The sequence below is a fragment of the Cibotium barometz genome, chromosome 20, assembly GCF_041138505.1.
Source record: "Cibotium barometz isolate CiBa-2024 chromosome 20, ASM4113850v1, whole genome shotgun sequence".
Lineage (NCBI taxonomy): Eukaryota > Viridiplantae > Streptophyta > Polypodiopsida > Cyatheales > Cibotiaceae > Cibotium > Cibotium barometz.
This window is the reverse complement of record NC_141065.1, coordinates 14,664,876-14,680,765: the sequence shown is the minus strand read 5'-3', so window position 1 is coordinate 14,680,765 and position 15,890 is coordinate 14,664,876. Positions and strand designations below refer to the sequence as shown.

Here is a 15,890-nt window from a genome sequence, read left to right as displayed (position 1 = left end):
TTCATGATAAGACTCGAGAAACTCGTGCGAGCCCACTTGCAACACAAGAAGTTCGCCTTCCTCATATAGAGAACCAACTCAAGCTTACAGGTCATCTCTTAGCTTGTAAGGCTTCAAAGTTAACCCATTTAAATGGCCCATGTGGTTTCTCAAGCACCCACATGGAAACATGCAAGCAATTGAACTCCAATAAACAAAATATATAGCAAGAATGAGAGTGTTGAAGGCTGAATACTGAGGGAATATCAGTGTCTGACAAAATGGCAAAAACTAAACTTGAAAAGTTCGACTTAAATCACGATATTCGGATCACTACTTGACTACCACAACTAGTTTCTGCTTAGTTCTGTCTCTGCCTTCAGCTTTCTCCAACTTTCGTGCAAATTCTTGGGATTGCAGAACAACTAAGTGGCCAATATAGGAATTTAAGTTGCTGTCAGCTGGATGGGGTTTCTCCTCTTGTTCTTTCCGCCTCTCTTGGAACTGCTATCATCTTATCGGATGATGAATGGCCAGCTGGCCGGCCTACCCACCATCTGGATCTGGTTAAGTTGGTTGTCTGGGATCTAGATCGCCCAGAAACTGGCCTGCCCATGCCTTTTTGTCTGGATCTGGTCCTTGAGATATATATACTACACATTCCTATACCGTTGGTCTTCTGGCAGGGTCTCAGGTCCATATCTTGATCCACGTCTCTTCTTTCTGGTCTCCAGATGACAGGTCCGAGTTCTGGTAATCGCTCTTCCCCACAATCTTCCTGCCTGTCTGGCACAAAATTTGTGAGGTCATACCCACTGTATATGTGCCAATACCCACCCCATCTTTTCTGTCTGCCCCTTCCATGTCTGGGCTCACTTCAATTTTGGCATCCGTTATGGAAAGCAGGAAGGGGAGACTGGTATCAGAGGATATGAGAGAGAATGGTAATTCATGCTTTGTACCAAAGTGTAGGCTTGTGGTTCAAGTCCTTAGGGTCATGAATAATGATCTAGACCGGTCACTAACTTTTCGTTATATAAATTGATCAAATTCATGCGAAGTACAAGAAAACACATTTAAGCTCATAAAAAAGAGAGACTGGGGGAAAAAGTAAGAAATTTTTGAAAAAAAACTAATTGCAGTGAAAGGAATAAATAAAAATTCATAGGGTAGGATTGTGAAAACATAGTTCAAAACTCACATCATTCCGAAAATGCAACTTCTTCTGAGGATCAGAAGGTTCGGGACCATTCTCAGGACCAGCCACTGACTCGATCTCTGTGTTCTTTAAAGGAGAATTCAACCGACGAGCTGCCCCCTGCAGAATTGCAAATATGAGCATGACAGCTTCCTAACACAAATTCACTTCACATGTACTCGAGTTTACCAATAAAAATTACAAACCTTGTTGCAAGAGAAAAGCAACCTACTTAGACATGAAAAAAGGTTACTCAGCCATTGGAGTACTATTTGTGAACAAGAATGATGATGAACAAGCCAATCAGAATCATGGTACTGGGCATCCATATTTATGAGGTCACTTTACTCATCAGGTGACAACTGTACAAACACAGGCTATACAGGCCAAGCTGTGGCAAGTAAAATCAGCAGTGCACGGACATCGGACATATAAAGGGCGCATATGAGTAAGCAATGTACAGACACAGCTAGACATGGCAACTGTAAAGACTAACGCATGCTGTATCTGTAGGGAAAACTTCTGACTTAAGCCCAGCTCTCCTCCATTATGTGTGATCTGAGTTTCCACCAGAGGTGCACCTGGTAGCGTCTGAGCTCAATTCATTTGTTCAGTGTAACCAGTGGAGTTCAAGGACAAGGATATTGAGTAAGAAGATATGCTTCCTCCAATGTGGGATACGCCCAGTGGTGGGATGACAACCACGTCCATCCCCAAGAACCCCTATGATTGGCTAGCTCATAGGTGGCAGCTGGATTTGAGGAAGCATGTTGGATCTCTTTGTAGTCAGTGCCCAAAACCAGTGGATCTGCAGAGGCACGTTGAAGTCTGTGCACCAATCCAAGGATTCAACTCCCATGCCAGAGGCACCAAGGAGGAGTGCCTAAATTCTTAGTGAGCTTACATCAGTAAAGTTCACATGTATTGGTAATGGTGTATACAGAGCCAGGAATCTTTGTATATACATACATACATAGATATGTATGTGCATCTTTATGTTTATCCAAGAGAGACATTGTGACTCTTGGACCCCATTACATCGGTATCAAGATCAGGCTTTCATGCTTGTGTTTTGGAATACCGAAATTCGGCATTGGACACTCTCAAGATCATGGTTTTTGAAGTTATGGCTTAAAATTTCTCAGTTGAGGACAATTGTCTAAGGCAAGGGAGATGTAGACCACGTGTACCTATGTGCTAGGGAATCACACACAAGAGTCCTAAACTACTGTTTGTAGTATGTACAAGAAAGAAGTAATACAACTAAATATCTAACACTATGGATATGGCTGAGTGAAAGCGTCGACTCTGTGCAGCCCTATGACCGGGACACTCCCTACTGCACTTCGCCTACAACAAATCGCTATGTGACGTCCAATGTTGAGGAAATCAAATGATCATGACGATTTGTCAACCCACGTATATACATGTACCAATGCTACTCGTCGTTTTGTTTTCTTGCTATCAGCCAGGTGCACGACCTACCACGTCGTCACATGGCACCTACCCACGGGCCTATCTCCATAAAAGGAAAAGATTCAAGCAAAGCTCATCCAAGGTACCCAAGATCCCGATCACTGCTAGCACTTCGCCTACAACGAATCGCTCTGTGATGTCCAATGTTGAGGAAATCAGATGATTATGATGATTTGGCAACCCATGTATATACATGCACCAATGCTACCGGTTGGTTTGTTTTCTTGCTATCAGCCAGGTCCACGACCTACCACGTCGTCACATGCCACATGGCACCTCCCTGCGGGCCTTCCATAAAAGGAAAAGATCCAAGCAAAGCTCATCCAAGCTACCCAAGATCCCGCACACTATGAGACCACTGAATCTCTGGTACAATGGATATGGCCAAGTGAAAACGTCAACTGCAGTCCTATGATGGCTACATTCCTGGCTAGCACTTCGCCTACAGAGAAATGATCTATCAAGTCCAATGCTAAGGAAAGCGGATGATTATGACGATTTGACTACCCACATGTGCACGCACGCGCGCGCACACACACACACATATATATATATATATATGTGCACCAATGCTACTAGTCGGTTTATTTTACAATTGTCGACTAAGTCCACGACCTGCCACATCATCACTTGCCACATGATACTTGCGCCTGCCCACAAGCCTATCTTTTGTGTACCACGGGTGAGGTGTGAGATATCACCATTTCCAGCATTTTTCATTTTCACATTTGTGGAAAGGTACTAGGACGCCCACCTCATGAACAAGTCGTACAAGCTTTAGGAACGGAGAATTATCCAATACAAGAGATTACGGGCACCCTTGAACCATTGGGAAGGTGCCCATACAAAGTTTCTTGGCAAGCACATGGAACTTTCTTGCTTTCTCTGCACGGGAAACAACCCCGCCCATTCCCTATGTTGTGCGGAAGGTCACACGTGTGAATACAAGCTTTAACATGGGCATTTATTATGGTGTTCACATCATTAATTGAAATAGTACGAGTATGCAAGGCAAAGCCAGAAGTCAGATAGCAATTGACAAGCAGAGTCAAACAAGGCAAGTGATACGTGGCACTGCCACGTGGTAGTAATGACGTGGTGGTGGTGAAGTGGCAATTGGGTATAGCTAGCCAACAACATTACTACTAGCCAACTTGAAGCATTGGTGCATATATATACATGGGTAGCCAAATCGTCATATACATCTGCTTTCTTTGACGCTGGACTTCATATAGGGTTTCTTCGTAGGTGAAGTGCTAGCCAAGAGTGTACAATAGGTCATAGGGCTATGATTTGACATCTTCATTCTCAATGCTCAGCCACATCTTGCTTAGTACACGTGTGTGTTGTATGTGTGATTCTGTCACTCTTCTTTCTATCTCTAGAAAACCAAGTGTTCTACATGACATTTTTTAAGATGGGCATCCCGGATTGTAAAGGGATTCACGCTCACCTATGGAGGGTGGACAAAGTGTCATTTGGGCACCTTGTTTTTCATGAGTTTTACACTCATTAGGACACCTGGAGCATTTTTACAAAGTTTGGGCTAGACATCTCAACATATGGAAACCCTTCGATGAGTCGTGAATCTCTACATTGAAAAAATTTACCAATGAGACCGACTTTTTCAAAATAGAGTAATCCTTGATATGCTTGGCAAACCTTACTCTAACGGTTGCAAAAACATTAAAAGAGCTCACATTAATCATTATTGCCAACTTTCTCCTATATCTTACAAAGTGTGTATCTACCCATACCTTCCGTACAACTATCGATTCATGTCTATACTTTCTCCAGTGTCCTAACCGTACAGGTTTGAACCTACTGCCTAAACCAATGTATCATTGCTTGTTAGCTTGTATGGCTATGAAGAGATTGTTCCACATGGATACAACACGCACACACACACATATAGTAGAGGACTTGATGAGCACGCAGAGAGCTTAGAGTTGGCATTGGAAACTCACACGTCAGTGGGTGGGGGTGGGTGTGGGTGAGGGAAAATTTCATGAACTGAAGTAAAAGCCCCTAAATCAAAGACCCAAAGGGGTCCAACCATAATGTGCTGTGTGTCCCTATAAAGGTGTAAGTGACCATAGGGTTTAAAAACCACTCAAATTAAAATGCTATAAGGCCTAGTGTGCCTAGCACCAGTACCTCCTAACTCCTACATACAACTCCACTGCAAATATGCATCTCTCCTACAAATCCCCCCTGTAGTGGAAATGTATATGTACAGAGTAGATCAATCCCCAAAAGGAATCAAGCCCAAAGCTTTGTAAAAAGCTTCTAACTTCTCATGAGGAAGCACCTTGGTGAAGAGATTTGCCAAGTTGTCATGTGATGGACAATAGATGAGACTAATATCAAATGCATGAAGCCTCCTACACATAATGATAATGTACCCTATTTGTGCTTGGTGCATTCGTGGAAAACTGGATTCCGAGCACTCTAACTGTCTGTTTGTAAGTAGGTGAGTAGCGTCCTAGTGATGGCATGCATACAAGTCATCAAGTAACCTCCTCAGCCATATGCACTCAACCAACCTCCTCAGCCATATGCCCTCAACCATGGCTGTGAAGATTGCTCTACTCAGCTTCACACGAAGATGTCGCCACTGTAGGTTGTTTTTTTTGCTAAGCCATGAGATAGAAGAATTCCCCAACAAAAAGCAAAAACCACTCGTTGATTGTCGTGTATCAAAGTCACCAATCCAATCTGAATCACTGTAAGTGCAAAGGTGAAAATCACCTCCCTTGGCATAGAACAATCCATAAGTTTGTGTACCCTAGACGTATCTAAAAATGCGCTTGACAACTTACCAATGCTTACTCCCTGGGCTATGCTTACCAATGCTTACTCGCTGGACTATGCATAAATTTGCTCAACAAAGAAACACCATAAGCTATATATGGCCATGTCGAACACAAATATATATAAGGCATCCCACAGCCTAGCTATACATGGTAGCATGAAAAGGCTCACATGCATCAAAGCTACTGAGTTTTATCCCTGTCTTAACCGGTGTGGCAATAGGCTTGCAATCCTGAGATCCTCAATGCAATACCTTTTCAAAAGCCCCCAAACTTACTTTGTTTGGGACATAAAAATGCCACCAACATGTTGCATAAACTATATGCCCAAATAGAAATGCAACCGACCAAGATCTGACATCTCAAATGCCTTCTGCAATTCAGCATTGAAAACTGATTGTTCCCTATCAAGGTCACATCATCCATATATAAAATGACTAAGACAATGTCTGAACCATCTCTCTGCACATAAAGTGTACTCTCAATGGGGCTATTCTGAAATCCCTGGCTAGCTAAATGTGCATGAATCTTCTCATACCAAGCTTGAGGAGCTTGCTTGAGGCCATAGAGTGCCTTCTTTAAAAAGCCATGCTTTGCTTTCATGTCCTGCAACCACAAAGCCTAGAGGTTGTTGTACATACACCTCTTCCAAAAGATCCCAACCATGGTGAGCTGCAAATGCAATGCCTGTTTGAATGGATGTCATTTTTGAAGTTGGAGCAAAGGTTCCTCATAGTTTATCCCCTTGGGAATAGCCTTTAGCAACCAACCTGTCAATGGATCCATCTCGCTTTCGTTTGATCTTATACACCCACTTCATACCAATCACATTCTTGCTTGCAGGCAGGTCAACTAGTTCCCATGTATTGTTTCTCTGTATGGAACTATACACTTCCTGCATGGTTGTCTCCTAATGCGCATTGCCATGAGCCTGCTCATAAGAGGACGGTTCCTCAAAATCAAACATGCTACCCATGCAACATAATCCACTTCATGCCTACTTGGTTCACCTCTTCTTCCTTCCCTTGTCCTCCTCTCAAAGGAGCACCAAGCTTGCTTTCTTCAAGGGTATGGATCAGCCATCTAGGGACTGTTCTAGCCTCTTCTATGGCTGTCCAACCATCCCTTACAACTTCATCAACACCTATATGTCTGATCCCAAGCTCATCCGGAGGTGTTTGCTGTCCCAAACCCTGCTGTCCAGAAATTTCAGTATGTGGGAATGTCACATGATGACGAAACAAGTCATCCACGTCACCAAAATCTTGCTTATGTGAAGAGGCAAGAGGCTGAACCAAATTTTCAGCAAATATGACGTCTCTACTTATGATAATCTTGTGAGTCGAGAGATCATAAAGTCTATAACCTTTACTCACATGATTATAGCCCACGATAATGCACTTCACGGCCTTACCATCCACCTTGGTCCTTTTCTCTTGGGGTACATGTGCATATGCCAAACTACCAAACACACGAAAGTAATCAACTTTGGGATTCCACTCATGCCAAGCCTCAAGCGGTGTGATGGTCTTCAAGGCTTTCGTGGGGCATCTGTTTAGTACATGACCTGCACATAAGATGTGCCTCAAGCCAAACCTTGTGTGGCAACTCTTTACCTCTTATCATGCACCTAGCCATTTCGATCAAAGATCTATTCTTCCTCTTGAGTATATGGCACCATGCATTGATGTTTAATGCCTTTCCCCTGCAAGTGTTCCTTCAAAGCATTGGACATATATTCACCTCCTCTATCTGTACCAAGAGTGTGAATTTTAGAACCCACAACATTCTCAACCATTGCCTCGAAGTGCTGAAAATGCATAAATACCTCGGATTTCTCCTTCATTTGATACACCCATGTGAATCTCGAGTAGTCATCAATGAAATTGACAAAGTACAAGTGTCCTCCGAAGGATGGAGTCCTCACAGACCACAAACATCGCTATGTATGAGCTGTAATTTACTTTCAGCTCTCACCACACCATCACGAGGGAAGGGCTTTCGGTGCATTTTGCAACTTCCAAAGTTAACATGCCCAAAGTGTGCATACCACAATTCAATTGCCTGCATAGAGGAAGTATCACTTGCAATTGAACATACATTATGTGCCTGCAAATCATAGGTATCCAACCTATACAACTCCACATGCAAACCTTGCATAGCAATAGAAGACAATGACACAAAGTTCTTATTTATGCTTGGCACATAAACCACATCTTTCATTTGGATTTTCTTGCCACTAGCAAGCACCAAGGGCACCTTGACTATGATGCCTTTTACACGGTGATCTGCCCATGACGCTCCTTTAACATGCGGAAGCTTGGTGAATAGAATAGGTAACTTCATTGTCAGAATTCAGCAATCTTTTGCGACAAAGATAACGCACAAGATAGATAGAGACGTGCACAAATAGAGAGAGAGAGAGAGAGAGAGAGAGAGAGAGAGGGGGGAGGGGGGAGGGAGTCAGGTACAGTATTGGGTCCCGAATACCCTCTATAGGGCCCCCACCCACGAATGGTGCATTTGATTTGTTAGAATGATGCAAATCTGCAAATGAAATCTGGTTCTCGACCTTTCACCTTCACCTTGGTTGAGAGCTCCCCTTGGCTGTCCTGGCCCTTCGAATTCAGCAACCCCTTGTGAATGATCAGATGCTTGACTGAAAATCATGCCTATGCTTTTATAAGTTCTAATGGTACTGGTCAGCTGGCTCAAACAGGGGTTGAGCCTGTAGGAAAATACCCCACGACCTGAATTACCCTCATGGGCAGCACTTCTCACACTTGGAAGTGGCCGCCCCTTTTCTGCTGTGTCCAGGCCATGCCTAGGGCATGCGATAGCCTACCCAGGCTGTCCAGCCTTACTCGCCGACAGGCTGGCCGAGGCCCAGGGGCTGGCCGACTTGGCCTATAACCCCTCTAGGCCTGGCTGCCTTGCTGCCCAGGCCTTCCTGGCTAGTGGGCAAAGGCCATGGGCCATCTTGGCCCCCTTGGGTGGCCTAAGGCCTACCCTGTGCCCATGTTCAAGGGATACCACTCCCTTTCTAGGGTAGCCCTAAGGGCTGCCCCCTTCTACATGCTTCTAGACCGATGCCTGGCATCTCACTACAAACCAAACACTCAAGACACCTGACATTACTCCAGAGGGAGACCACAGTATGGACTGGCACTGCTTCATCTGCAGGACAATGCACACTTGACCAAAACCATGTACGGGACTTGTACACCTGACCTTGGACGCTTAGAGTGAAACCCTGACTCGTTGATCCCGGACTAGGGCTCACATGGGACCAGTTTCCACTCCTAGTCCTACACTTGCTATTCAGATATGTCCACGTGGCATCCAAGTGCGGGATGCAAGTGACATCCCCTTTTGCTTAACTTGACGGAAGCTACATCACCTCTAGATAGTCCGTCAATAAAGCCAGATAGTCTTCGAAGAATTCTTTGCCAAGCCAAACCGCTTTGTGAGTCCCTCGATCTTGAAACCTTGTGAGAAACTATCTTTGTCTTTGGTTGGATCCATGCTTGAAGCACATGGTTGTAGCCAACTGACATGAAACACATCGTGCATAGTCCAGCTCGGAGGTAGCTTCAACTTCATTGACACCTCATTGACCTTTCACTGTAGAGAAAAAGGTCCAAAGCTTCCAAACGATAACCTTGGGCATCGCTTGCCCACTGTTTCAACTGTTGCTTCATAATCCCAAGATAAAGCCAATCTCCTTCCGAGAAGCGACTGGAATGGTCTTCTAAACGCTGCTTCACAAGGAGTCCCGCTAATAGTTGAAGAAAATGAATCATTCAAAACTACTTGAACTAAAGGCAAATATGATTCTAGAACACTTACCTTGCTGATCATGGACATAAACACTTCAGCACGTCGAAAAACCAACTGGTTATAGATTTCTCTTTGACCATCTATCTGTGGGTGAAATGCACTGGAAAAGTTCAATTTAGTACCAAAATTGTCAAACAACGCCCTCCAGAATTGACCGGTAAACTTGGCATCTCGATCTGGGAGCAAAATGATCCTAGGAATCCCACCAATTGGATACCAATGCCGAATGACATCTTCGGCGGTCACATTGGCCCTGCATGGAATAAGCATAACAAATTTGCTAAATCTATCAACAATAGTTGAGCATTGAGTTTTACGCTTACCCAAACTGGGAGGCAAATTTGTAACAAAATCCATCGATATATCTTGGAAAGGTCCGTCGAGAATGGATAAAGGTTGTAACAACCCTATCTTCTTCCCATGAGGAGCTTTCCCTTTCTCACAAACATCACAGTGTTGCACATGAGTGAACACATCTCGCCTCATTCTTGGCCAATAATATTGTCTTTTTAGCTTCTCCGAAGTCGAATTTATGTCCCTATGACCACCAGTGATGGCGTCATGGAGAAGAGCTGTCCTAAACGACTTCATGACACAAAGGTGGCCTTTGAAAAAAAGCCGACCATCTCGTATCAAAAAGTGACATGGTCTTGTGGCATCCAAGGCATGTTCCCACTATGTACCGAATTCCTCAAAATCCGCGTACGTGTGCTTCATGTCATCTAGTCCTCTACCAACAAGGTCAAGTCTAGTATTCTGAATCAGAGTCACTGTTCAAAGCATCGGCCACTAGGTTGGCCTTTCTTGGAAGATACTCAATCATACCACCATGTTTCAGGGCCTGAATTACTGCTAGGAGTTCTCGATCATAGACCAAGTAATTCTTTTCTGCAAGTAGTAACTTATGGGACATGTAAGCTATTGGATGGCCATTATATTGTAAAACAGCTCCAATTGCGATGTTACTCGCATCGGTGATTACTTGGAACGGCTTGTCCCATGAGGCAAGCACTAGACAAGGAGCTTCTGACAAAGCTACCTTGAGGTTCTTGAATGCCTCCAAAGCTCGTGGAGTCATTTGGATCCGTTGCCTTCTCGTCTTGACACCCTTAAGCAGATCTGCAAGATCCATCGAGAGGTCAGAGAATATGTCGATGGGAGTTGAATATACTTTGCATATGTCCACAAAGGATCCGATATCGAATTAAAAAACAATAGATAAACGTAGCGCGACCTACTCTCTCTCTCTCTCTCTCTCTCTCTCTCTCTCCCCCCCCCAACCCCTTTCGCCTGCTGCTCTTGCACCTCCCTTCCTTCTTCGAAGCTGTGCCCCACCCTCCCCCTCTCAACGCCGACCCCCCATCTTCTATTCTTTTCTGCCCCCCTTCGTAGCCTCCGTTTAGACTCGCTTGCCCTTCCCTCCCCCTCTCCGTGCGCGCACACCCCCCGCCCCCCCCCCTCTCTCTCTCTTAGCTTTTTCTTTTTCCGCCCCTTTCCCTTCGCCGCCTTCTTTTTCTTTTGTCTTTTCTTTCTATTCTTTCTTTCTTTCTATTTCTTCTCTTTTTTCTTTTCCTTTTTCCTTCTCTTTTCTTTTCTTTCCTCTTTTTCTTTCTTTCTTTTTCTTCTGTTTTTTCTTTTCCTTTTTCCTTCTTTTTTTTTTCTTCTTCTTCTTCTCTTCTTGTCTTTTCTTTTTTCTTTCGTTTCTTTTTCTTTCTTCGTTTTTCTTTTCCTTTCTGCGTCCTCCGCCCCTCCCTTTCCTCTCTTCTCCACCATCTCTAGCCCGTCCTTGTTCCTCCGGCAACGCCCTCAAGTTGTGGGTATTTCTTCATTGTCTCGGCAATTTTCAGCCTCTTCTGGTCTTCGCCCCCAAGAGGACTCCATGGAAACCGCTCCGTCTCCCCCCACCGAGGCCGCTATTACTTGCCTTTCGTTTTCCGAAGCGGACCTGCAGCTTCTCATTAAGACTGTCGCATCCCTAGAGGCCTCCACTCTGGTATGCAAGATTGTCGGTAGCCGCCCCGCGCGTGGCCAACTCAAAGATCTTCTTCAGGCTAGCCTCCTAGGTGCGCTAGCAAAGATCACAGATATTCATCCTTTAGGGTGCAGCTACTACCAGGTTGAGTTCGACTCACCCCAGCGGTGTCTGATCTTGTCATGCAGCTAAACCCCATTGCACTGCGTACGGCCAAGGCCTTCTTTGCACGGTGGCAGCACGGCTTCGACCTGGCATCTGGCCCATTAGCTGGAGTTTCAGGCTTTCCCGTGACAGTCTGCTCTCTAGGCCTCAGGAAGGAATGCCTTCCTCTTCTCCCAGTAATTGGTTATGCCATCGGGAGAGTGATGGAATCCCCCCCCCACCATTGCCTCGTCCCTCACACGAGCAGCGGGGATTCCATCTCTCCGCATTTGTATTGCCTCGCCGGATTCTGTGCCTCACATGATATGCATTCCCAGTCTTCGAGGCAATCCCATTATGTAGCGAGTGGAGTATTCCGGCATTCTAGGCCAATGCTTTATTTACAGATAGATGGGTCATCTGGCCAAAGTTTGCCTTCGATATCAGACTAGGTGACCGCCCCCGGTGGTTCCCCCTCCTATCTCCCACTCAGATCCTCATCAAGGGGCCAAGGGAGGAGCAGGTTCCCAAGCCACGGAGCACAAGGTTCCGACCATGGATAACCCATCAGCCGAAGAGTGGCAGATGGTTGGTCCCCGCCCCGGTTGCCAGCCCAGCTCCAATGCTAAGCGTCGCCGTCATGCGCACCAAGCTGGCAACATGCAGGAGGATTCGGTTCTGTTAGAGAACCGTTTCGAGCACTTATCACAGCACCCGCCCGCCGCAGACGGCGGACCCCCTCCAGTCACAGAGAGGGTCCCCCCGCCCCTCCCGAGGTGGCGGCCGATTCCTCGTCGACTTCTCCTCTGGCCTTTAGTGCCCAGTGGGGCAGGTTGACCCCACCCTCGCTTCGTCAAGCCTTCCCCAGCAACCTTCCTCTCCAATGGATACCTCTCAGCAGCACCCCTCTCCAGCCTCTCCGCCTTTGCACTCCCCCTCGCTTCTCCCCTGCCGCCTCCCCTCCCTCCCCCACCCTCGCCTCCCGACTCTTCTCGCAGTCGCTCCATTTGCCCCTTCCTCTTTCTTTGCGCCTACGATCCCCCCCCCTTCCGCCTCTCCATAGCATTCCCATCGGCCCCCTGCAGCCCTTGATCCGGAGAGGGAACAACCGGCGAGTACCGTTCGCCACATGATTCATCGTTTCTCAGAGCCGGTGGAGATGACCATTGCGGCCTCACCAGTGAGGGCTCTCCCACCGGAGTCTCCAGGCGGGTCCCCCAAGATCTTGGGGCATCCTGTGGATTATAGTTTCTTCCGGTGTCTTCCGACGGAAGGGACAGACGGAAGGGACAGACAGGTTCGAGGAGACCGTAGCCGCTATTTGGGTATGTGTGGTCTTCCACCACTCTAGACCCTTGAGCACAGTCCCCGAGACAAAGTGGGATCCAGAGTCAGTGGCTGCTACCATACAAGATCAAGCAGTTGAGCTATTGCATCATCTGCAGGATCTCTAGATCACAGACGTACTTACTCATCTATGGCCTTTGGCCAGGATGGAGCTTGGTGGATCAGCACACTGAGACTGGGAGGGAAGACGGTGACCTCCAGCCTGGAGGTGCTACTTTTTGTGTTCATGCATACCTCTCGCAGCACCTCTCCCCCCTTCTTACAGATACCTTCATTGTGATCGATGGAGCACGAAGTATGCATACTCTCGCGCTTGGGCACAGTGGCAATACATGGAGGGCAGGATCCACGCCCACTTGTCACAACTCCGCACCAGCACAGATTGTATACCTAGATGAATCCAGGAACATGCCCAAACTCACCTTTTAAGAGCGTGCATGTTATATACTCATGGTAGTCAACCCACAAGACTATATAACTATCAACTCCATTATGCATAGTATGGACTATTCCCTGTCTAAGCCCGTGCCCAAGACTCTTCGAGTGGAGGGTAGTTCCGGTAGTTCCGTCTCACACAGAGATTGATATGAGGATTGTCTCATGGAACATTCAAGGCTTAGAGGGGCCTCAGTGCTTTCAGAGATGAGGCGTCCTTAGAGGAGAGCTGCATCAAGCTATGGTGGGGGGATCTATCGACATTTTTTTCCTTTAGGAGCACCATCTTACTGAGGGGCAAACCCGCCACTATGGGAAGATTCTACCAAGCAAGAGTCGTACTTTTTGGTCTCCATCCTTCGGCCCTTCAGGGACGCAAGGAGGAGTGTGTCTCTCTATCGATGAGCAGCTTATGCCATCTGTGATGACAGGATCAGGAGTCATAGTTCCAAGACGTGCTCAGTGGATTACCATTCTGATTGGAGAGGATAGCGTTGGCTTCCTTAACACTTATGCCCCAAATGCGGCTGCAAGTAGAGCTATCTTTTGGAGCACTGTCCAACAGGCCCTTCCCCAGGCCGATTTTTGGTGCATGGGCGATGACTGCAACATGATAGAGGCGGGAGAGGATAGACTGGGAGGTGGCACAGCCACTGTCTCAAGGGAGTACTCTGCATGGGAGGAGATGATACTGATTCTTAGGGGACAGGACCCTTGGCATCTTCCAGAGTTTAGGCGCAGCCCTGGGAGTCTTAGCTTTTCTCGATCGGATAGGCAGAGCACTGGCCCCAATCTCTCTCGGCTGGATAGGTTTTATGTTGACGAGTAGGCTTGCAGCCATGGAGGCATGGTTGGTGTTCTGGCAAGCACTACATTTTCAGATCATGCCCCATTTATTCTGTCCCTAGAAGGCCCATGGAGGCATGACAGACATGCAAGCTCCAGGATTCCAAACAACCTCATTCAGGACCCCGAGATTTGTAGCCAGATCGAGCAGATATGGGCGGGTCCAGACTTTTCCTCAGGATCTGCAACGTGCACTCTGGATGAGGGCCTTGGGGAGGGCAGCACAGAGGAGATTGGAGGGATTTCAGGAGCAGGAGAGGAGTCTTGAGGAGGGGCCTAGCCTCTTTACAACGTCTTCAACAGAGTTCCCCGAACAGCTCGTGGATTGAGAGTCAGATCGCAGCTGCCCACACGGAGATTCAGTCCATTGGGGAGAGGAGGTGGGAGTATAGATACCATGCCAGGGCCTCATTCTAGACTCAAGCTGGTGACAAAGTTACTAGAGACTTCTTTGAGATAGCCGGCCCTCACAAGAGGAGAGACGGTATTCGCAGGCTACATGGCCAGGATGGAGTTATTGTTTCCGACCCCCCGCAGGTGAGAACCGTCGCCACGGATTTCTTCCGGTCTCTTCTCACCGGTGCCCCATTATCCCCCCAGGTGATGGATGCGTGCAAGAGAGTCTCGAGACACACAAGAGAGGTGTTTCCCCCCTCCCTTCGATCTTTCTTATTGACCCCTTTCACTACAGAGGAGCTCGCGGAGGCGGTGAAGGCATTACCCAAGGGCAAATGCCCGGGGGCGGACGGGCTTCGTGCTTCTTTCTTTCTTCGCCATTGGGACCTCATGGAAGGTGGCCTTTGCGCTGCCTTATGAGATTATGCTCACAGGTGCCATGCCACAAAGGCTCACAGAGGGCTTGATACATTTGATTCCCAAGGAGGGTGGTGATAGATTGGAGATCCGGTAGTGGAGGCCCATCACCCTTCTAGGGACGGGCTACAAGATTTTGGCCAAGGCCATCAGCAAAAGCGACTCCAGCCTTCCCTCCCATACTTGACCCATGACACTCAGATTGCTTTTGTTCAGGAATCGGAGTATTCTGGACAACATCTTTACCTTTTGGGAGTATTCTGGACAACATCTTTACCTTTTGGGAGGCGACAGCTTCGGCCAAGATGCAACAGCAGGACCTCATTGTGCTACTCTTTGACTTTGAGAAAGCTTATGATAGAGTGGATTGGAGCTTTCTTGAGGGCACTATGAGCCGGATGGGATTCCCCATGGAGTGGATTCGTGGAGTCTTAGGACTTTATTCAGCATGTCATAGCCAGGTTCTCATTCACAGAGCCCGAGGCGACAAATTCCCCCTTTCCCACTCGGTTCAACGAGGCTGTCCTCTGGCACCGTACCTCTTTCTATTTGTCGCCGAGAACATGAGTACTTTTCTCTCCGCCCAAGAGACCGGACTTCAAGGATTGCGCCTTCCCCTCCGCACACAGGAGGAGCTGCTGGACTCAAAGTTTGCAAACGACACAGCAGCCTAGCTTGCTGGAGATGTTGGGAATCTCCAAATATTCGCGGAGGCGATAGAGATTTTCTGTCGTGCATCAAGAGCACAGATCAACTGACACAAGTCGTGTGGTTTTTGGGTAGGCTCAACACCGACCCCGACTTGGCGACCATTTGAGGCTTTCCAATGGATCTCGAGGGGCACTCCAGTCTAATGCCTCGGCTGCCAGGTTGGGATTGTTCTCTCTCCCGAGGAGCAGCTCGCTCCGCTTCTTCTAAGTATTCGGAAGAAGCTTCTATATTCGAGCTCGGTGAGGCTATCCATTGCAGGCAGAGTGGTGGTGGTGAACCACCAAGTACTGCTTGCCACCATGTGGTAAATCACCTC

The 15,890-nt window shown here is 47.2% G+C and overlaps 1 protein-coding gene across 1 annotated transcript in view; it reads right to left on the bottom strand.

Annotated features, from left to right (window-relative positions):
* Positions 1-15,890, bottom strand: part of LOC147627560 (uncharacterized) — a 62,070-nt gene that overhangs the window by 1,247 nt on the left and 44,933 nt on the right. Inside the window, exon 8 of the mRNA XM_086814475.1 lies at positions 1,181-1,297. Coding sequence (XP_086670601.1) covers positions 1,181-1,297 — 117 coding nt within the window. The remainder of the gene's footprint in view (positions 1-1,180; positions 1,298-15,890) is intronic.